A 20,175-nucleotide genomic window follows, 5' to 3' on the forward strand; every position below is an offset into this window, starting at 1 on the left:
GCCTTCTTGGCGGGCGCCTTCTTGGCCGCAGGCTTCTCGTCTTCCGAGGACGACGACGAGTCCGAAGACGACTCGGCCTTCTTGGCAGGCGCCGCCTTCTTGACAGGCGACTTCTTGACGGGCGACTTCTTAGCCGGCGCTTCGTCTTCCGAGGACGACGAGTCGGTCGAGGACTCGGACGACGTGGCCTTCTTGGCAGGCGCCGCCTTCTTGGTGTCCAAGTGCGTCTTGTAGAGGGCCACAAGGTCTACGGTGGGCTTGGTCTTCGAAAAGTCCTACAGAGACAGCGTGAGATCGGTGCAATGACGTGGCAGGCGACAGTACCTTGTTGGCCTCAGCCTGGAGGGCCTTCGCCGCCTTCTTCAGGCCAAGCGAGAGCAGCAGCGCATGGACGTGCGGCAAGAGATCGGACGCGGCAGCGGTGTGGCTCATGCTCAAGATCTGGATTTCGTGCAATGATGGCCCTGCGCGTTGGTTGGTCCTGCGGAAAGAGTTTTATACACATGTCATCGTGTTTTAAACACATGCTGTTCCCGCCGTAGAGTGGTCGTCCAAGGCGTCTGGATTCGAGCCCAAAGAGGCAGACAAGCACCGAGTAACCACTAGTACGTCCGCTGGCATGACGAAGACTACCCGTATGCGACACTAAGCTTCTCCAGCATCAATGACAGCGAGGACAAAGATAGCGATGATGACACGCATGCCGTGGCGCCACACGACATGCATTCCACTTTGCACTTTGATTCCAGGTCTTGGATGGCAGACGACGTCAGTTAATAGCAGCTACGGTACACGAATGTATGACTAGAAAGCTAACGTCATAAACACCGGCTGCAAAACTTACTTGACGGGAAGTTGACGGCGTTGAGGCTCGCTTAACGGAGATTTGTTTACCACAAACGCATATCATTTGGATACCATCGCAGTAGAGTTCCAAGTCGTCGCAATATCTATGTGGTGCTCCAAGTAGGGTCTGCCTCGGTATACGCAGGACGCCCTCCTCGCGAACAAAGTGATGGCCACCGAGGATAACTTCCTCGTGCTCTCGACAGCCATGATCGAGATGTTTAAAACTCATTTCCAACAAGGCAAGTAATACCAATAGTGTGTGCATACTCGCTTTGGATTGGGTAAAAAGCGTTTCGAACACGCGGATGATTGGACATGGTCTTTGTGGCATGGATTCCTGGTATGTCCTCAATATAATAAACAGAAGCATATTTGATACAAATACAGAATTGCGAGGTACTCTTTTATTATTAATATCACTGGTAATGAATAGTATTATTATTACATCGTCTTGGGATTGGATAAAAAGGCGGCGCGCAGGACGAATGGCATTCATTTCTCCATTCGCACACGTACCGAGATGGCGACCAAGGTCGAGGAGAGCATCATGGTGCAGGTGGGCGGCCTCCAGAACAAGGCATGGGCGGCCGACACGAGCAAGTTCGGCTACCAGATGCTCATGAAGATGGGCTGGAAGGCCGGCAAGGGCGTGGGTAAGGACCTCCAGGGTACGGCCACGCACGTGACGATCCAAAAGCGCTCCGAGAGTCTCGGCCTCGGTTGCAGCCTCAAGCAGTCTGAAGTCACGGGCTGGAGCTCTACGAGTGGCAACTTTGCCGACGTCCTCTCAAACCTCAAGTCCTACGGCGCCAACCCCGCCGACGCCAAGAAGGCCAAGAAGGCCAAGAAGGAGAAGAAGGCCAAGAAAGAAAAAAGCCGACGACGACCATCAACCGCCGCATCCTCTTTAGCAAGCGCGTGCGCAACAAGAACGCGAGTGGGTACGGTGCCACGGACATGGCGGCGATTCTCGGCGAAGCGTCGACCGCCGTGAGCGCGACCAGCCCGTCGTCCGGCGCCAGCAGTGAGAACGACAACCAAAACGACTCGAGCGACTCGGACGACGAAGAGAAGAAGCGCAAGAAGAAGAAGGCCAAGAAGGAGAAGAAGGCCAAGAAGGCCAAGACCGACGCTGAAGACTAAGCTACACCGCCGTTATCCTATTAATATATCGTACACATGTCATCTGCTGCGCGGCTCGTGTCATCGCAGCGGGAGCTGCATCATTACGGGTGACTTTGCGGCCTCCGACCCAAAGTTGAAACGTGGCAGCCGGAGGTAGCAGGAACGTGGTATTCGACACATCGTTGTGAGCCACATTATATTGCACATTGATATCTTGTTTTTTGAATGCAGATAAGTGTCGTCAGGTATATTAATATACCGTGTCCACGGCAATGCGTTTTTAAACTATTTCGCCCATGTCGACTTGATTTTACTAGCATGCATATTACCTGGTTTAATAAAATGGAGCGGTCTGGCACCGCATCGAAAAATAGCGCGAAACGTATCCGGATCCACGCATGTATCCGGACAGTGATGACCGCCATTGGAAGGTTGGATTCCAAGAGCAACAAGATGGAGCTACCGGTCGCGGACGCCACCCGGCAAGACAAGGCGGCCGAGCACGACGAGCTCTCGGCACTCGATGCGCTCATCCAGGCCGCGCTGGACTACAAGCTCAAGGTACGCGATCCTGCGTCGGTGGCGACCTCGTCACGGCGGCGGCGGCGTAGGGCAATGCGACCAACTACAACTTGATCTTGTCCAAGTTTGAGGCACGTCCGATGCATGTGATCGCATTCGATAGACGTGGCGCTGATAGAGCGTAGAAATCCACGGACGACAAAGAGCGCAGCCAGCTCTTCTTGGCGCTACCGCGGTCCATCTCCAAGCTCACGGCCAACATGGATGCGTTCCACGACCTGGTCCACCAAATCTTTACGTTCGACTTTATGGCGTCGCCGATCGTCATTGAAGCGTACATTCGCCTCCTCACGCACCTCGTGACCGCGCAGACCGCGTTCGTCCAGCCCACCATCAAGGTGCTTGTCCGCAATTTTTTGCGTCCGACGCCGCCGACAATCGCGGCGCCCATGAAGGGCGCGACGCGCATCATGACGACGCTTGGAATCGCGATCCGCCCGGTCATTGCGACGGCGCCTGTCGTTCCTGCCGTCGACGTCCTCGCGCAGTTCGAGGAGCAGGTGGTCGCCCGCTACAAGTACGTGCACGAAGCGTTCGCCAAGGTGCTGGCGCTTGTGCCAGCCTCAATCCACATGGTCTTTGAGTGCATTTGTGGCCTCTTCCCGCACAAGCGTGTCGAGACGCTAAGCCAGCTGGCCTTTCTCAAGAACGTGCTGCATCTCACGACGTACGCCAAGGTCGTCTTCGTTCACACAGACAAAAAGATCTGACGAGTTGGTGGATCGTAGGGCCTCCAAGAGCGTGTGCTCGGGCTCCTCGTCGAGAAGCTTGTGGCGATTGACGTGGAAATCAAGCTCGACAATACGGAAGAAGACGTGTTTACGATGGACGATTTCCTCGATGACGACTGCTGCGTCGACCCAACGTCCGACATGGTGGACGAGAACGCCGACAAGCTCGACAACATGATGCTGACGGTGTTTACGCATTTCGAGCAACTCCTCGCGACCGACCCGACGGTCCACACGGCGCTCTTCACGTTTCTTCTCAAGTCGTTTGACGCGAGCGTCCTCAACACGCACCAGAGCAAGTACCCGCAGTTCCTCCTCTTCTACATTGCAAAGACAGCGCCCGAGCACCAAGAGCTCTTCCTCTCGCAGCTCATTTCGGTCTCGCTCGACACGAAAATTCCACCCGTGACGCGCCACAGCTGCGCGTCGTATCTCGCGAGTTATGTTGCGCGCGCCAAGTACCTTCCGACGACGGCCATCAAGCACACGCTCTTCCACCTCTTGCGCTGGATCCATGGCCAAGTCGACCTCCTCGACGGCCTCGCCCCGGACGCGATCGCCTCCGCGGCCTGCGACCCGCTCACGACGGCCGTGATCCAGACTGCGTGCTACATTGTGTGCTTTCGCGGCTTGGAGCTCTGCGGCTCCGAGGCAGGGTACGGCTTTGTGCGGTCGCTGGGCTGGCAGCGCATTTTGACGTGCCCGCTCATGCCTTTCCGACAGCCGGTCTTCCAGCCGTCGGTCGCCAACGAGTTTGTCAACGTGGCCGAGCTCTTGCTGCTCATTCCGGACGAAAGCGTCGAGCAACTGCTGCTGTGGATCTCGACGTCGACGGCCTCCAAGTCATCGTCGCATGGCATGAACCTCGAGCGCTCCATTGTGGAGAAGGACACGTCCAAGCGCGCGTGCTTCTTCCCGTACGACCCGTACTTGCTGCGCCGGTCGTTTCGGTTCATTGGGCCGCTGTACCTCTTCTGGAAGCACGCCGATCCGTCCTGGTCGGGCAACTCGGAAGCGTTCCACCTCGTGCAGAGCTACATGCTTGCGTACGACCACGACGGTGCCTCCGAGGACGACGACGACGGTGGCGACGACGATGCGAGCATGGCGGGCAGCTTTGTGCAGTCGAGCGTCAGCAGCGCGAGCTTCATGCACGGCGGCAGCTTCACGGGCAGCGAAGCCGACATGGACTTTTACGCGCGGGATCACTTGGCGCGCTCCATGAGCATTGGCGACGAGCCGCTTGCCGAAGTGACGACGACAACGACGACGTTCCGACTCGACTACCACGACGAAGAAGAGTTTGGGTTTTAATACGGCGCAAATCATCATCGTCGTGTCGTGTTAAGAAGACGATTACTCCTTGGGCGCGGGCTTGCCTTCGGTCGAGGACTACAGACGAGCATGCTGCGGTTGCTGCTTGTCATGGCATTCGCGTACCTGTTCCATGAGCTCGCCAATGGACTTTTCCAAGTCGTCGATCCGGCTGCCCATCTCGTCGAGTACAAAGAGAGTGGTCAAGGCAACATGCGAGAGAGATAAGGAGGAGAGGAGCATGCAGGTGGCAGAAAAGGATATTTCTTCCGATGATGGCCTCTGACATTTGTGCGAACCGCGATTGCTACGCCAGCGTCAGCCCATATCGAGGCGTGAGGCGCCTACCATCTGCTCCAGGAGGCTCTGCACGAAGACCGTCAGCTCCTGCGAGTCCTGGGCGCCGCCGGCCGAGAGGTCGTGTTCGTTCTGCTTGTTCTACACGGGCAGAGGTGAGCGCGCTGGTCACGAGTCGGCGGCGGACCATGGCGTCGCGTCGGTGGTTCCGGCCCTCGAAGCAATTGCGAAATGCGTTTTTTTAGAAACCTTGGTAAAATGCGCTTCGATATAGTGTGACCCACACCATTTCAGTCGCGCCACCTTGAAGGCAGTCGATGGCGCTCCCCAGTCTCTCGACGTCGGTATCCAACGGTAGAAGACCTTGCAGCATAATGTGAGTGCATGGCATGCACGGAGAGGGACGACCTGAAAAGGCTCTTTGACCCACAGAATTCATGATGCACACTATTTTATGGTGCGACTCGAAGGTGGCGGCAGAGCCCGATTAAGTACGCTCCAGGAGGCTAAAGGCAAAATAGCATTGACTGGTAGGCATTCACACTAATTATAAATTGTTGTAGCCTGCCGATGCGTAAATGGTGTGATCTTCAGGAGGAACATGAAATAGTATGTGACCAGTGTTGCGATTCCCGTGCGAAGGCGAAGGTGCGATGAGCGTCCGTGCGTTTGACTGGCAGGCAGAGTTCGCCAAGGACGAGCGCGTTACCGCGATGGATCAGTCGTGCTTGACCATCCGTCGTTGGCTCAAGCGGGCCAAGCGCGAAGGCAATGCGTCATCACGTGATACGGCAACGTCCGCAACGGTGCCTTCTGCGCCTGGATCAAACCCGGCGCTGGCCGAGGCCGCAGACCAATCTATCGATGTGGTACCATTGCTTGCTATACTGCAACAGCGAGCTTGACGCTTGACTAGAAATTGGCTGCCGCGCCGTCTGTTGAACCCGCGGCACTTGCTCCCATCGACAGCGCGAACCAGCAGATCGACATTGACATGGGCCTCTCGGACGGCATGGCATCGACCTGTCATCTGCGCGAGTCGCAAGCTGGCGATCAAGATGTGGACATGGAAGAAGGCGAGGTGTTGACGGAAGGCTCACCTGCCACGCCTTCTTCCAACACAGTGCCAGAGTCACCGTCTTTCGAGCCGTTGGCATGCGTCTCGGAAACTGCCAGCGCAAGCCAGCACAAGGTCAGCGCCGTTACTTCGGCGACCACACCAACGAATGTCGCAAGCCCTTCTCCAGTCGTTGAAACGGATCTGCCTCGCCCGGCGACACCAGGCCCCACCTCCAGCATCGCTGCACCGTGCTCCTCCATGTCCACAACAGAGCCATCGACGCACGTCGCTGACGCCCAACAAGGCCGCACCGAGGGATCCGACGCAGAAGGCAGCAAGGTGCGTTGCCTGCCGTGGGCTTCTCATCACACGCCATGCGCGTAGAACGACTGCCCCCTCTGCAAGGAGGACCGCGACGACAGTGATAGCCTGCTCTGCGACACTTGCGACCAAGGTGCAACATCGCCTTGGTCGTCCTCGCATCGTAAGCTCTTTTTTCGTAGTGTACCACACGTATTGCGTCGGGCTCTACGCTGTGCCCAAGGACAATTGGTTCTGCCCTGTGTGTGCGCCAGCGCACGAAACTCCGAGCTCACGTTGCGCCCCCGAGCAGGTGCCGCATCCCTGCTGTCCAAATACCAGACCGACAACTCTGTGCATAGTTGTTCAAGGAGCTTCAAGAGCTGAACGGGATGCTCGTTCACGCGTGCAGCTGCGATGCGGCGGCGTGCACCGATGCAACGTTCAGCGCGACGTGCAAGCCGATGAAGCTGGCGCTCCAATGCATGAGTTGGCTCTCGTTCAACGCCGATATCCGACCCACGAGCTTCATCGAGCACTTGGCAAAACTCTTGGCCTTTCACGCCGCGCACTGCGCGGTCGGCGACACCTGCCTCGTTCCGCTTTGCCACACGCTTCGTCTGCAAGGCGCCTAATTGTTTTTCTTAAATGATCGTATTTTTGTGATGATTTGATTTACCGCAAGGATCGACGATCTCACATTGCAGTACGTGGCCGTCCCACGATCCATTGTCCATGGGCCACGGCTTTGTCAGGGTCCCATGCATCCGAGCGTCAGCCACGCATGCCGTCGCTGCCAACCACCATCGCATTACAGCTCTGGAACGCTCGCCGACGCGCTCGGTCTCGGCCAGCATCGTCGGGTAGCCCTTCCGGATAATTTGCGCGAGAGCCGGATACCTGCGGGTTGACACAAGACGGCGATGCCAAACGAGTACGAAGCTAAGCGCCTGGCGCGGATCGCCGAGAACAAGGCAATGCTCGCGTCGCTGGGCATTGACAAGCAGATCATCGAGAAGGCCGCGCCCAAGCAGCGACCAGCGGCGAAGCAACTCAGCGCACGAGGCCCTGTTCGGCGCTCGAGCCGCGTCCAGGAATTGCATCCTGGCAGCATTGTGGTATCCTACTCGCCTCAATACGATTGCGATCCTATGTAACGTTGATCAAGGCTGTGTGGGACGCCAAGCCCGTCTTGATGCGCGATGTGGTCATGAAGCTCGGGCTCCACGACACGCCGGACCTCCTCCGCGCCTGTCTCGGGAAGGAGCTCGTCCCGGGCGGGAAGCTCCCGGTCGTCAATGCGCTCAAGGCGGCCAACCCAGGGGGCGTCTACGAGCAAACGAGCCTTCTCTGCACGAACGCGACCGTCCTCTTTGCATGCGTCAGCGCCATAAATGAGTATGGGATTGAAGAACTGCGTACTGTGCTCCTCGCGCATGGGCTCATGGACGACGATAGACTCGGAGCCTTTTCCAAGAGCGCGACGACCAAAGACATCTCCTTAGCGTGGAAGACAACGGTACGACGACGCCGATAACACACTATGCACATGATGTGGTCGAGGTTCTAGAACGCCAAGCGGTACGAGCAATTGAACCGCCGGCTCTACAGAGCCGCCCGCGTGAGCGCGGCAACGAGCAACGGCAAGCCGCTGCACCTCTTTGTGTGTTTTGGCGCCACGAACGCCCGAGTCGTGTACGCTGGCCGCCTCGCACTCGCGCAAAGCCCCGCCAAGACGGAGAAGAAGAAGAAGATGTTTTTCTTTCAGCTCGTCGACGGCAAGAAACTTTCCAAAGGCGTGCTCAGCGCGATGCTCCAGCGCTAACCTACGTAGCGACCAGCGACCCCGTGTTGGCGCCAACGTCAATTGATGTCGTTGCTTGTGTCGCCGTCACCTGGAGGGACATGCCTCGCGCCTAAAACAGCTCTACCAAATACTACTGCGACTCGGACGACGTCAGGCTACGCGATGCATTGTACTTGCACCAGCGTAGCGTATGGTGCTTTCTTTGCATGCGGTGGTGGGCCGACGCGGGATCGCATCCTGTCGTCGTGGCAAGTCTACCGCGCAGCATCTTCAACAAGAGCTGCGTGCAATGTCGGTCCATCGATCGACCAATGCCTCAACCTATACCAAGAGTGGTTTTGGAAAAATGTGATTTTTTGAAACTCGCGGCTCGAGACGTCCCGGGTTTCGGAAGTGAAGTTTCTGCCTCTAGACGGACGCGATCTGTTGAGCGGCTACGTTCGTCCCACCCGCTACCCCAATGGCGAGCGGCCAATCACATCGCCCTTATGGCTACGCCTGGACAGTGGCTACCAAGCGCGCGCTGCTATCGCTGCAAAAACAAGTAATTCCAAGGGAGCTCAAGGTTAGAGCCATAAAACCTTCCGTCCTTCGCGAGCAAAAGGCCAAGTCCCCCGCGCCCAAGGGAATGTACAACTCTGTTCATCCCCTCGCCTCTTCCCGGGCGACAATTTTTCCGGTTATCGACCGGATGCAAGTCGTGCTAACTGGTTGTCCTGCCGTGGTGCAATTGTAGTTTGATCTTCAACCCAAAGCATGCTGAGCGAGTACGAAGCATTGCGCGAGGCTCGGATCGCCGAGAACAAAGCGATGTTAGCGTCGCTGGGGATTGCCAAGATGAGCGAGGCGCCGATCGACCGCCCGCGGAAGCGAGCTGCTACCGACAAGCCAACGCCGTTGGCCCACCAGTATCGGCTCGTGGCCCAGCGCCAGTCCAAGGCACAAACCACCACCGCCAAGAAGCGCCAGCGAGCCACGTTGGAGCTCCAGAGCTGGAATGCGTTGCATCTGCGCGATAGATTCCTCGGAAAAGAGCTCGGCCGAGGCGCAACCGTCGACGGCGTCAAGGACCTCCTCAAGCAAGCCAACGCCGGTGCGCTCGAGTCGACGAGCAGCCTGGTCTTCCCCGACGCCACGGCGCTCTTTGCCTCGGTCGACGACGACGCGCCGTACGAGATCCTACTTCGCATGCGATGACGAGGCGACGTTGCTGTTTAGACATGGCGTCTTCCGGACCTTCAATGGAGCCAAGGACTTCTCGCTGTCGTGGACAACGACGGTGCGATGCGGCCAGCAAAGGCGCCTTCATGGACATATCTCTGTAGAACGCGGCGGCGTTGAACCACCGCCTGAGCAGCACAGTGCGGGCCGGCAGCCGAGACGAAGGCGTCCTGCCGTTGCACCTCTTTGTGTCCTTGGAGACCGATCATGTGGTGTATGCTGGCCGCCTCGCACTGCTCACGCGGCCGGGCAAGATGGAAGCCAACGGCACGCGAGCATTCATTTTCCAGCTCGTCGATGAGAAGCAGCTCCCGGACGCCACGCGCAGCACCTTGCTCGAGGCGTGTCCGATCGCCGACAGCAAGGATCTCTGGCGCGTCTCCCGAGCGGTGCAATAAACGTCATACCATTTATATCGAAGTGCTGAATGCAACGATCATATATTGCGAGAAAGCCCAGTGGTCATCCAGATGAATTTGATACTCGGTCTGGTACAGGTACAGTTCTGGTACCCGACCACAGTGTGGTCAGACCGCTCGACCACATTTATGGTTGTAGAGGTCCTAGACGAGGCCCAGAACGCGGCTCGTGGTGCAGAATCTGCTTCTACATTAGCATCGTGGTGATCGAAATGCGTCGCAAACTTCAAGCAGAGCGATAGCAGCGCGCTCGGCCGCCGGAAGTCGCGCTCGGATTGGCTCATGCCCAAGCATTTTGGCCAATGGCATCGCGCGAGATCTTTTAAGGATTCGTTTTCATTTTGCCGATCGATGGACGTAAGCTTTGCGGTCGAGGCTGGGTCGGTCGAGGTCGCGACGATCCCGCGCAAGGTGTGGCGCCAGCCGCCGCCGTCCGCGCGGGCGCCTGCGATCCCCGACTTCTCGCAGCCGTGGCGGGTGCTCCGCGCGAAGAAGGCGTCCGAGCGCGGAACGCTTCGGGTCGACACGGAGGCAAGCGCGCCCGACGCGTCGAAAGACCTGCTGCACTGGTACGAGCCCAACTTTGCGCCGAGCGCGCCGCTCTTCTCGTCCGAGATGCACGAGCCAGCGTGCTTTCGCGACGCGACGGCCATCGACGGCGCGACGGCGTTCAAGGTTACGTGCAACCTCGCCTTCGGTCTGGGCAATGTACGCCGGTACTTTCTGTCGCGCTGGCTTAGGCATTCGTTAGGTGGAGCCCATCTCGTGCCGCTTGACGCTCTTCGACGTGAGCCTCGGCTGCCGCGTCAGCGAGGACTATTGCTTTGACGCGAATGCGCCGCCGACGCTCAATGTATTACTGGACGAGCTTGCAACGAGCGCTTATGGCTGCAACTAGATGGCACTGGGCAACGTTCGCAGCGCTCTCTTCTACGCCATGCCCAATCAGTACACGCAAAATCTCTACCTGGTGCTACGCGTAAGAGGGTCCTTTGCCGTACCTCGGTGTGTTTCAAGCAATAGCTTAGGCGTCCAAGGTGCTGCAGGGCGATGGCGAGATCGCGACAGCGCCCTACTGCCAGCCCGAAAAGTTTGCGTGCGACGCTGAGCAGTCCAAGCTAATCGAGAAAGCTGCCGAAGCGAGTGCCCGGTTGGGCAAAGTCCATCAAGTACACCCCATCGTGCATGCGAGTGCTTGCTTGTTCAAAAGGCGACCTTGTAGAGCTTGGCGTGGGGCGCGATTTCGGTCTCGGAAGGGACGCGCCACATGGTTTTGTACCGGCAAAAGGCCAGCATGAGCGACGACCAACGCCTTGCCGTGCTCGTCGACGCGTCCAAGGGAACGTACAAGTGCGTCTAGTACCTACCAACACTGGCCTGTTTCACAGGCGAACCTATGTAGGGAAAAAATCGTTGCCAGCACCTGCGAGCTCGACATCGAGCGGGTGGACGACGTCACGGTCCGCGCGGCGAAGAAGCGGTCGATGGACACCAAGCCAGCACTCGGCGCGTCGTCGCTTTTGACCTCCTCCCACCCATGCATGCAGACGAGCCCAAGAAGGACGGCTGCGACCACTGGTGCCGCGAAGTCCAGCCGTTCTGCCCACCGTCCGCGGCCAGTGTGCTCGGACTCACGTGCAGCGGCCCGATCGCAGTGTCGTACATGCACGTGTTGTTCTTGTACCCGCTCAGCATCGAGCGCTTCCAGGTAGCCTCAACACGCTCTCTTCCTCCTCACCAAGTTGGTGCGAAGAGCCAAGCGGAGGATAGTATCATGGGATGGCACTCACACCCTGGTGTAGCACCGCAATGTCCTTATCAAGGTACAGCTCATCGACCAAGCTGCGAACGAGACGCCGCTGCCCGTTTTTTACAATAGCCACGCGCTGTCCTTGTCCACCGAGGCGCGGTGCCACGTCTCGTACCATGCGAAGACGCCGTCGTTTGAAGATGAAATCAAGCTCGCGTTGCCAGCCGCGTTGACGCCATCCCACAGCCTTCGCTTCTCGTTCTATCAAGTGCACTGCAAGAAGATGCCGCCGGGAAAGGCGAGCATGGACCTCTTTGGGCTCGCGCACTTGCCGCTGCTCGACAAGGACGGCGTGGTGCTGGACGACATGCCGCATTCGCTCACCGTGCAAAGCGTGGATGGGGACGGAAAGGGCATGGTGTTTCACTGCGCCTCGCGTCTTCTCTCGTCGTTGTACAGCCCGCACAAGGCCATTCACGCCTGCTTGGCTCCGATGAGCCCCATTCCTTCGGTAGCGGTAAGCGGCGACATGTCTCAGTGTATCAGTGTATCAACGTGGCTTTTGTGTAGGCACTCGTTGCGCGCGTGGAAGGACTGCGCACCGCGTCGGACGCGGCGGTGCGCTACCATGCGCTGCGGCTGTCGAGGTGCATGACGCACTTGCTGCGCCTCGAGGCGCCGGACGTGCGCCAAGTTGCGTTCTACGGCCTCCTCTCTCTTCTGGACAAGTGCGGGTTCACGCCGTATCGCAAGGTTACGGCGACGTCACCGACAAGCGTGCCCAACAATGCCCCCAGTTCCGCCGAGTCGAGTCTCGTGTGGCAGTTCATTGATGTGGTCTTTGACGATGTCAGCCAAGAGCATGCGCCCGTCTACCTCTCGATCGTTGCCGTGTGGGGCGTTGCAATGCAGCGAGGCAAATGCGATGACACGATGCTTCTCGAGTCGCGCAAACTCGCGCTCACGCACGCCAATGTGCTCTTACACCTCGTGCTCAAGTCCATGGCGCTGCAGTGGTCGAGTCAGCGCCTGCCGCAGACACTAGCGCCAGCGCACGAAGAGGCCCTCGCGACCCTTTTGCACACCCTCTTGAACGGCGTGTTGGAACCCGACGACGGGTTTCTGCTCCGGAAGGAGCTGCTGCAGAGCCTCACGCGCTTTGCGCTGCAGCTCTTTTCATCGTACAAAGCGCCGTACCGGCCTTATGGCTGCAGGCGGCGATTGCCGCCATGGTGTCCGTCAAGGACTCGGCGATGCTGACGCACATGACGTTTCCGTTCCTGCGCATGCTGGTCGAGTGCGAGCACTTCGTCGCGATCAACACCACGTCCGGCCATCGATTGGCACGCGATTGGCTCGCGCAGCTCCTCTTTACGTCGCTCTTACGGATCCTGGACGAGCAGAAAGAAGACAAGATCAAGTCGCACGCCGTCGGCATCTTTCGCCGCCTCTTTGTCGCCCAAGCCCACATGGCGCCGACGGCCTCGGAGCGCATTGCGCTCATGTACCTGCCGGTGCTTCCGTATCTCTTGGCGCTCACGGCGCCCGGCAAACTCCTCAGTCTCCGCGACGTCGACGCCGACGACGAGAGCACGACAAGCGATGTGCTCAAGCGAGAAGTTCTCGTCTGCCTCGCCTACTGTCTCGGCCATCTGGCCGAGGCCGATCGCAAGTGGTGCGTACCAGATCATGTGGTCCAAATGCCACACCACAAGTCTCCGATTGCAAATGGAGTAGGTTCTGGAAGCCGCGCGGACCAACCGACACGCCGTCGCCAACGGTGGCGTCCGAGAAAGCGCGCAAGCCGCAACACCAAGTAGGACACGATCGCGATTCGTGGGATATGATTCCTGATGGTATCTATGATGCAGCGCAAGGTCGGGACTCTCATGCGCGGTCGAATGGACGGGTTTACGACGCCGACCGAGTACGATGACGCGCTGGAAGCCCACGTGACGTCGGGCATGACCGCGCTGCGGCAGCTCATCGAGTGTTTCTTGGCCGACGGCGTTCCGTGGCAGCAGATCTTGTCGCCCGAGACGCTCGAACACGGCACACGCATGTCCCTTTTGGACATTGAGGTCTCGATGAAGAGCCGCCATACGAACGCGCGACTGCTCCAGAGTCGCCGAAGCGACGCGAAGGAAGTGCGCGCCCCCGGCGCGACGCACCGGTCGCTGCCGCGCAACTGGGGCAAAAACTACATGGCGCAGCGCAAGGGCAGCATGGACCCCAAGGCTAAAGAGGAAGGCGAGGCGCCTGCGAGCGACTTTGATGCGTGCGCCAAATACCTCAGCGAAGCGCTCGTCGAGACGGTCCTCACAACGTCCCAAGCCATGATCCTCGAGTTTGCAGCGATCCTCGACATCCCCGGCCGCGCGCTGCGACCGAATGGGACCTCGGAGCTGTCGGTGACATCGCAGGCCATGCGTCTCCTCGAGGCCGTCGTCGACCTCTGGTACCTTTTGCTCAGTCGCATTGGCCACGTGCACTTTGAGAACGATCTGCTTGCGCAAGTGCTCTTGTACATTATCGAGTTTCTCCAGCGTTTCCAGCGGTCTCTCTTTGCCGAGTCCGCCCGGCGTCTCATGATCACCGAAGCGTGGTGCGACCGGGTCTATCACCTCGCAACCACGTCGTCCGAGGCGATCGCCGTGCTCGCGGCCTCGCTCCTTTGCGAACTCTGCCGCACGAGCTTTGACCAAGTCGGGTCATTCATGCCTGTCAAGCACGCTCTTGTATCGGTCGTCGCCAAGCAGCTCCACCACCTCCCGGCGCTACGCACCGCCATCGAGCGTCTTCAAGCCACCAAGTGCGGCGACGGCATCTTCCGCGTCCATTTCCACGCCTTTCTGCACCTCCTGTTGCGGCTGCACGACGCATGGGCCGGACTGCACGAGAGCATGAAGGGCACTTCGATCGGGTCGCCCGAAGGTCTCGAAGACGCGGTCAGTACGCTCTTGGAGGACATGTCGCCGGACTGGCTGCCCGACGTCCACCGCCAACTCTTGGAAGCGCTCGCGCAGTATCACTTTGCGCGGGGAGAGTACGCCGAGGCGAGTCACTGCCACTTGATGCTTGTCGCGCACGAGCGGCCGCTGCCGTCGCTAGCGTTCTGCCTCGAGCACTGGAAGGCGGCGAAAGACTTGGCCGAGAAAGCCAACTTGCCCGAGATGGCCCTCTCGATCGCCGAGACGATGCTCCGCCGGCTGCAGAGCGATCAGTGCTACGACGAGATGGGCCACGTGCTGCAGAGCATGCTGCATATCGTCGCGCAGCTTTCGACGCCCGCGGACGCGACCCCGGTCGCGCGCTTCTTTGTCGTGACGCTCCTCGACGACGGCGCGGTGCTGGCCGAGTACATTTGCAAGCGGTCGGCGTTCTGCCACATTAGCGACGTCGTGGCCGGGCTCGAAGCCGCGCTGTCGTACGAGCTGCAGCGCAAAGTGACATCGGTTGCCCTCAAAACCGACGCGGACCGACGACTCCTTCTCAAGGTGACGCCGGTGGACGCGAGTGCCAGCAACACACGCACCGAGTTCGTCCTCAACACGCCTTTTACGCGCAACGCCAACCAGGCAGCGTACGACAAGAACCAGTTTGTGCGACGGACCATCCTGCGCGTCGGCGAGCCGTTTCCGTGGCTCTCGACGCGGCAGCGCGTCATCGCCAAGCACGAGGTCGTGCGCTGCCCGATCGAGAACGCAGCCGACGACATTTTGCGCCGGACAACCGCCCTCGACCGTGTGCTCGAGCAGACGAGCCGCGGGCGGCCCGTCGACGTCAAGGCGCTCACGCATTTGCTCAAGGGCAGCATCAACACCGAGGTCAACGGCGGCGCGCCCGAGGTCATTGCGCAGTTCTTATCGGCGAGTGCGCACGGAACGCTGCTCAACGGCCAGGGCCACGTCATGGATGGCGCCGAGGAAAAGAGGCACATGGCCGACCTGCGCCTGGCGCTCCTGACGTTCTTGCGTGCTGCGTTGCAAGTGCTGTCGATCTCCCGCGACGCGTTTCGGCGTGCGGCCGAGCCGGATGCAGACGTCTTGGCGCTCGCACCGCTCCAGAGCGAGTTTGAGAAGGGCTTTGTGGCCATTGTCGAGTGCTTGGCGGCGACGTACTCGGCGCCGAGTGACGAAATCGTCTCGCTGCAGCAAGCCATGGCGTACAAACTCGGGCACGGCCCGCGTCCGAGCCAGGTCGTCTTGTCCTGATAAGAATCTGTCTTAAGGCGTTGGGAGCACCACATACTACATGTCTATTTGCCGTTAAGGAGCATTTCCTTGGCTTCGTTGATCTTGGTCGAGAGGAACGTCGAGCCGCCCGTGTCCGGGTGGTTGGAGATGAGGAGCTTGCGGTGGGCGTTGCGGATGCGGTCCGGGCTCGCGTTCTCGCGCACGCCAAGGATCAACGCAGCCTCGCGGCGCGTCATCTTGTCCTCGAACGGGCCATCGTAAAAGTTGCGGTACGACATGTTAAAGTTGAAGAAGCTGCCGCGCTCGGACGCCGCAGCCTTACCTTCGTTCTTGCCCGCCGGCGCTTCGGTCGCAGCTGCGGCCTTGTTCGCCTTGTATTCTTGGTACGACTGCAGGAGGTACTTGGCGCTCAGCGCCGCGACAGCCACGCCCGCACCGCCGACGATCGCGAGCGAGTCCTGCTTGCGCGTCGCGTGGAGGTAGCGCGCCTGCTGGGGCACGAGCTGGATCGGCGCCAGCGAGCGGGGAAGCGCCGACGACCGGCGGAGGACGCGGGAGACCGAGCGGACCATCGACATCGTGACCGAAGCAAAATGGAACTCTCCAGATGCCATCAACCAAATCGTCGCTTTTAATTGGACAAAACGCAACCAATTGATAGCCAATCCACACGCCGTATCAAAAACCGGATAGTGTTCCGCTCTATCCGTATACGCGTGTTGAAGTCGAGGTAAATTCGGCAACGTGGCGGGATGATGCCGAATTTAGGCGCAGATTTGGATTGCCATGTATGGCACGTACCCCTCGACAGCGGCGCCACCGCAGCCCGCCTTCCGCCACGGCTACAACCCGAGCCGGTACACCAACACAAGCGTACTCGGCGACGCCCACGAGAGCTGGACCTCGTACCTCTTGACGGCGCCGTTCCGGTTCCTCACCCTCAAGGCCGTGGTGTTTCACGTCGCGAACGCTGCGTTCAGCCTCGTTGCCTTTGCGCTCGTGTGGGGCAGCCTCGTGCTTGGCTTGTCGCTGATTCCAGTCTGCTGCATCGGCCTCCTCCTCCTGCGTGGCCTCTGCTACGTCGTGCACGCGCTCGCCAAGGTCGACGTGCACCTCTACAACTGCATCACGCCGTGCCACGAGCACATTTACGTCAACTTTGAGTTTCCAGAGCGCGTCCACACGGAAGGCCTCCGCGTATCGCCGTCGCTCGCCGAGTTTTCGCGCGAATCGTTGCTCGCGATCTTGTACTTCGCCGTCGTCAAGGTGCCCTTGGCGCTCGTCTCGAGCATTTCAAGCCTCTCGATCCTCGCTGTCTCGATCGAGCTCCTCGCGTCCGTCGTCTCGCGGCACCACGTGTGCGTCTTGAGCGTCGACGGCCAATGCCCGCTGGGCCACGGCGACGCGGCGTGGCGTTTCCTTGTCGCTGGCGCCGTCACGCTCTACGTGGCGGCCTACCTCTTGCACCTCACGGCGCACCTTCTCTGCAAAGCGACCAAGTTCTTTTGCTGCGAGTACTTTGCCACCTACAGCTATGTGTACGCATCGACGCTGCCTCGCTACCAAGTCTAACTCGTAGTGTACAACATTATGCATATACTACAGTGAATGCTTAGACGACTTGTCCGTGTCCAAAGCCCATGAGTTGCAGCGGCGTGTGGTACGCAGTTGCCATGCAATAGCCGTACACGAACCGGTACAAGTCGAGGTAGTCGCAGCAGAGCCGCTGCACGCCACGGCGATATGCGCGAGCAAGGACATGGCTGAGCACGATGCTCGAGTAGAGACACACGGTGCCAAGAAGACAGCGCGGCAGGCTTGGATCTTGCGACCACGCAACGCCGCACCCATGCGCCAGCAGAAGAAGCGACCCGAGGACGAAGACGACCGCGACGCCGCTGGTGGCAGCTGCGAGCACGATCTTGGCGCTGGCCAAGTATAGCAGCGTCTGGAGTACGCGCGCGTGGCTTCTCGTGTCCGAGTACGCAAACGAGACGTAAATGTGCTCTCCGCCGGGCGAGATCGAATTGTACAAGTGCACGTCCATGGAGGCCAGCTGCAGCACGAGGCAGAGGGCGATGCGCGCGACAAGCGGCCCGAGGCAGCGCCAAAGCGGCAAAAGAAGCACGCCGAGAAGCAGGAGAAGCCACGCGACGATCGCCATGACCAGGGTCGCCAGAACGTGGAGGACGTGGAAGACAACGTTCTGGCGAGTGCTAATCCATTGCGCTGGAAGCGCGCAGAGCCGACGCCACGTCGACGGCGTCCGCGACCGCGGCGGGTACAGCACTCTGTGGTCGGCGTATCGGTTCGGGTCGTACGCGCTCTGGACAAACGCGGGGCGTGTGGTCGCGCCGTAGCTCTCTGCCATTGCGAAATCCGAGATTGGCATCAATCATCAAATTTTGAGCCTATCCGGAAGGGTCCGGCACCGCTGATCGCACGCAACCTCCAAGTGTCGCAAGGAACTCGCGACTCCATTGTTGCAGATATTGTCTTCTTGTCAACACCCGAGAGCTACCACGCCATGGCGCGCTGCCATTATGAGAGGCAAAAGGTCAAGCGGGCCGGGTCACCTTTTCCGCAGCCAAGTTGATTTGCACAAACTGCACCCCAACGAGTCGAGGACATCTGGTGATCATGATCATGGGGCTACTATTATAGTGCGTCGTTGACGTGAGGTCCATACACCACGAAGTAGAAAAGAACGTGCTTGACGCTGTCGGGGAGAGCGAGGCGTTGGCGACGTAAAGGCCTTTGAGGTCTCGTGTTCCGCCCTCTTTCTTTGGGCCACAACCCCCTCGGACGGCGACGCGCTCATGTGGCACGAGCCCATCGGGTGCACGTCGAAGAGACCGATACGGTCACGGTTCTGTGCCAACCGCGTTTGGGTAGTCGCGCACTCGATCGGGTTGGCCGAGTCGTCGGGTGTGCAGTGGCGGCTGCGATGAGCTGCACGTCGTGCTGTGCGATGTGGAGCACCACCGCGCCTTATGACAGCATGCTCTTGACCGACGTCGCGAGACCCTCTTCCAGCGCAAACGCGTCCTTGGTCTTTAGCGACACGTAAAAGTACGAGGGCGTCCCACACAGTCCGGCGACGCGTCGATTCTTGGCGTGATGATATGGTGTTGTCAGCGGTAGCTTACTAGTCGCATCCGTGGCGACTTTAGTTCCCGAACGAGGAGTGCAAAGATCGTTGAGAGGCGTGAGTACCGGCGTGGCAGTCGACGGTGTTGCGCCACGGCAGCATCGCTGCGATATAGCCCGGCAAATCCACGGGCACTTCCAGCCGCGCCTGTATCTACACGAGCTCAGACACCCTGTCCTTTGACGTGAGTCGATGCGAACTCATTGCCGTTCGAGTGTTCACGGTGACGAGCGCTGTGCTCACCGATGGCATGGTGACTGCCTGGATGGAATGAGCCAAGTCGTCACGACAACGGGGTGGATGAGGAGAGGCTCGTGTTGGGGTTTTCCTGCTCTCTCGTCCGCTTCAACTTGAATGTGCCAGATGCGTTTCAAGCCAAACTTGTCGTTGGTCGAAATGAAGAGGGAGGTCAACTCGGCTCTCTTCACCAACCAATGTCGGTGTTGGGGTGTTGAGAGCGTGTCGATATACGTAAGGGTATCCGAGACAACCTGTGCAACAAGAGTGTACTGTCGACTCATTGCTTATATTGATGCAATGCAGCACTGAGCTAGCGTATGCAGTCATCTCAGTGTCGTAATCATTTTACTCGTTCTTCTTGGCCTGGAGCGGCTTGAGGCCTTTCGGGAGCTTCTTTGGGGACCGCATGACGGCAAAGGTGTAGCCAAGGCCGCCACCGAGCGCCAAGACGGCCGCTATTGTCTCGAGGCCGAGCTCCGAGATAGTAAGCGAAAGCGTTTGGAACACCTCCGCCTTCTTGGTCGCTGGCTTGCCCTCCATCGGATGTGGCAGCGGACGCGAGTCCTTGGTCGCATAGTCGGTCAACGCAAACGCCGTCATGAGCTTGGGGTCACGGAGGCCGTCAAACTCGTAGACGCGGCCGTCGCGGATGAGCACGAGCGTCGGGTAGCCCGTGATGGCGAAGCGCATGCCGAGCTTGGCGTTGATGTCGGCGTCGACGCGGGCAACATGCACGTTGCCGTGGTCCTGGAGCGTCAAGGCCGTTTGGAGCATCGCGCCCATCATGTCCTTGCAGTGGCCGCACCAGTGCGCGTGGAACTGGACGAGCCACGCGTCGGCGTTCGGCTCATTCACGCGCGTGACCGCATCAAAGGTGTCGTCGGTGAGGTCGACGAGCGGCGACGTCGGAATGTCCTTGGCCTCCTGCTCGGCGTAGCCGCCGGTCGCAAACGCAGAGAGCGCCTCGAGCGTGCGCGCGCCGTCGTACGCATACATCTTGTTGTCCTTGACGAAGAGAACAGTGGGGTACCCGTTGACTTGGAAGCGCAGCTTGAGCTCGACGTCGTCGGTCGCGTCGACCTTGGCAATGTGCACATCGGCGTTGTCTTGGAGCGACAAAGCGAGTTTTTCCC

At 59.4% G+C, this 20,175-nt stretch overlaps 13 protein-coding genes across 13 annotated transcripts in view; 8 read left to right on the forward strand and 5 right to left on the reverse strand.

Annotated features, from left to right (window-relative positions):
* Positions 1–432, reverse strand: part of SPRG_22103 (hypothetical protein) — a gene marked incomplete at both ends in the record, with an annotated part of 1,377 nt that extends 945 nt beyond the window's left edge. Inside the window, 2 exons of the mRNA XM_012340895.1 lie at positions 105–275; positions 325–432. Of these exons, the coding sequence (XP_012196285.1) occupies positions 105–275; positions 325–432 (279 nt within the window). The remainder of the gene's footprint in view (positions 1–104; positions 276–324) is intronic.
* Positions 433–1,369: 937 nt separating this feature from the next.
* On the forward strand, positions 1,370–1,992 carry SPRG_02134 (hypothetical protein; the record flags this gene model as incomplete). Its single annotated transcript, XM_012340685.1, has 2 exons — positions 1,370–1,647; positions 1,719–1,992. 2 exons carry the CDS (start codon positions 1,370–1,372, stop codon positions 1,990–1,992), a joined length of 552 nt encoding a protein of 183 aa, XP_012196075.1.
* A 412-nt stretch (positions 1,993–2,404) lies between these two features.
* On the forward strand, positions 2,405–4,647 carry SPRG_02135 (hypothetical protein). Its single transcript, XM_012340686.1, has 4 exons — positions 2,405–2,535; positions 2,586–2,627; positions 2,682–3,233; positions 3,285–4,647. The coding sequence occupies exons 1-4, from the start codon at positions 2,428–2,430 to the stop codon at positions 4,599–4,601; spliced, it is 2,019 nt and encodes a 672-aa protein (XP_012196076.1). The 5' UTR covers positions 2,405–2,427; the 3' UTR covers positions 4,602–4,647.
* SPRG_02136 (hypothetical protein) lies at positions 4,575–5,127 on the reverse strand. The gene is made up of 5 exons (XM_012340687.1): positions 5,086–5,127; positions 4,950–5,039; positions 4,866–4,908; positions 4,728–4,789; positions 4,575–4,679 (listed from the first exon to the last, which is right to left on the reverse strand). The coding sequence occupies exons 1-5, from the start codon at positions 5,086–5,088 to the stop codon at positions 4,644–4,646; spliced, it is 234 nt and encodes a 77-aa protein (XP_012196077.1). The 5' UTR covers positions 5,089–5,127; the 3' UTR covers positions 4,575–4,643.
* A 424-nt stretch (positions 5,128–5,551) lies between these two features.
* On the forward strand, positions 5,552–6,893 carry SPRG_02137 (hypothetical protein; the record flags this gene model as incomplete). Its single annotated transcript, XM_012340688.1, has 5 exons — positions 5,552–5,767; positions 5,815–5,979; positions 6,343–6,412; positions 6,462–6,571; positions 6,621–6,893. The coding sequence occupies 5 exons, from the start codon at positions 5,552–5,554 to the stop codon at positions 6,891–6,893; spliced, it is 834 nt and encodes a 277-aa protein (XP_012196078.1).
* A 277-nt stretch (positions 6,894–7,170) lies between these two features.
* SPRG_02138 (hypothetical protein) lies at positions 7,171–8,213 on the forward strand. Its single transcript, XM_012340689.1, has 4 exons — positions 7,171–7,376; positions 7,427–7,656; positions 7,717–7,777; positions 7,829–8,213. The coding sequence occupies exons 1-4, from the start codon at positions 7,182–7,184 to the stop codon at positions 8,081–8,083; spliced, it is 741 nt and encodes a 246-aa protein (XP_012196079.1). The 5' UTR covers positions 7,171–7,181; the 3' UTR covers positions 8,084–8,213.
* A 586-nt stretch (positions 8,214–8,799) lies between these two features.
* Positions 8,800–9,736, forward strand: SPRG_02139 (hypothetical protein). Its single transcript, XM_012340690.1, has 3 exons — positions 8,800–9,234; positions 9,284–9,344; positions 9,391–9,736. Exons 1-3 carry the CDS (start codon positions 8,822–8,824, stop codon positions 9,682–9,684), a joined length of 768 nt encoding a protein of 255 aa, XP_012196080.1. The 5' UTR covers positions 8,800–8,821; the 3' UTR covers positions 9,685–9,736.
* A 320-nt stretch (positions 9,737–10,056) lies between these two features.
* On the forward strand, positions 10,057–11,065 carry SPRG_02140 (hypothetical protein; the record flags this gene model as incomplete). Its single annotated transcript, XM_012340691.1, has 5 exons — positions 10,057–10,413; positions 10,457–10,558; positions 10,604–10,684; positions 10,734–10,874; positions 10,928–11,065. 5 exons carry the CDS (start codon positions 10,057–10,059, stop codon positions 11,063–11,065), a joined length of 819 nt encoding a protein of 272 aa, XP_012196081.1.
* Positions 11,066–11,130: 65 nt separating this feature from the next.
* Positions 11,131–15,728, forward strand: SPRG_02141 (hypothetical protein). The gene is made up of 6 exons (XM_012340692.1): positions 11,131–11,413; positions 11,508–11,972; positions 12,026–12,573; positions 12,645–13,130; positions 13,193–13,271; positions 13,327–15,728. The coding sequence occupies exons 1-6, from the start codon at positions 11,243–11,245 to the stop codon at positions 15,667–15,669; spliced, it is 4,092 nt and encodes a 1,363-aa protein (XP_012196082.1). The 5' UTR covers positions 11,131–11,242; the 3' UTR covers positions 15,670–15,728.
* SPRG_02142 (hypothetical protein) lies at positions 15,691–16,252 on the reverse strand. The gene has a single exon (XM_012340693.1). It carries the CDS (start codon positions 16,227–16,229, stop codon positions 15,714–15,716), a length of 516 nt encoding a protein of 171 aa, XP_012196083.1. The 5' UTR covers positions 16,230–16,252; the 3' UTR covers positions 15,691–15,713.
* Positions 16,253–16,437: 185 nt separating this feature from the next.
* SPRG_02143 (hypothetical protein) lies at positions 16,438–17,223 on the forward strand (the record flags this gene model as incomplete). The annotated part of the gene is made up of 1 exon (XM_012340694.1): positions 16,438–17,223. The coding sequence occupies one exon, from the start codon at positions 16,438–16,440 to the stop codon at positions 17,221–17,223; it is 786 nt and encodes a 261-aa protein (XP_012196084.1).
* A 6-nt stretch (positions 17,224–17,229) lies between these two features.
* SPRG_02144 (hypothetical protein) lies at positions 17,230–18,042 on the reverse strand. Its single transcript, XM_012340695.1, has one exon. It carries the CDS (start codon positions 18,020–18,022, stop codon positions 17,264–17,266), a length of 759 nt encoding a protein of 252 aa, XP_012196085.1. The 5' UTR covers positions 18,023–18,042; the 3' UTR covers positions 17,230–17,263.
* Positions 18,043–19,387: 1,345 nt separating this feature from the next.
* Positions 19,388–20,175, reverse strand: part of SPRG_19401 (hypothetical protein) — a gene marked incomplete at both ends in the record, with an annotated part of 1,057 nt that continues 269 nt past the window's right edge. The window contains one exon of the mRNA XM_012340889.1: positions 19,388–20,148. Within this exon, the coding sequence (XP_012196279.1) occupies positions 19,388–20,148 (761 nt within the window). The remainder of the gene's footprint in view (positions 20,149–20,175) is intronic.

This window comes from Saprolegnia parasitica (genome assembly GCF_000151545.1).
Source record: "Saprolegnia parasitica CBS 223.65 unplaced genomic scaffold supercont2.5, whole genome shotgun sequence".
NCBI lineage: Eukaryota > Oomycota > Saprolegniomycetes > Saprolegniales > Saprolegniaceae > Saprolegnia > Saprolegnia parasitica.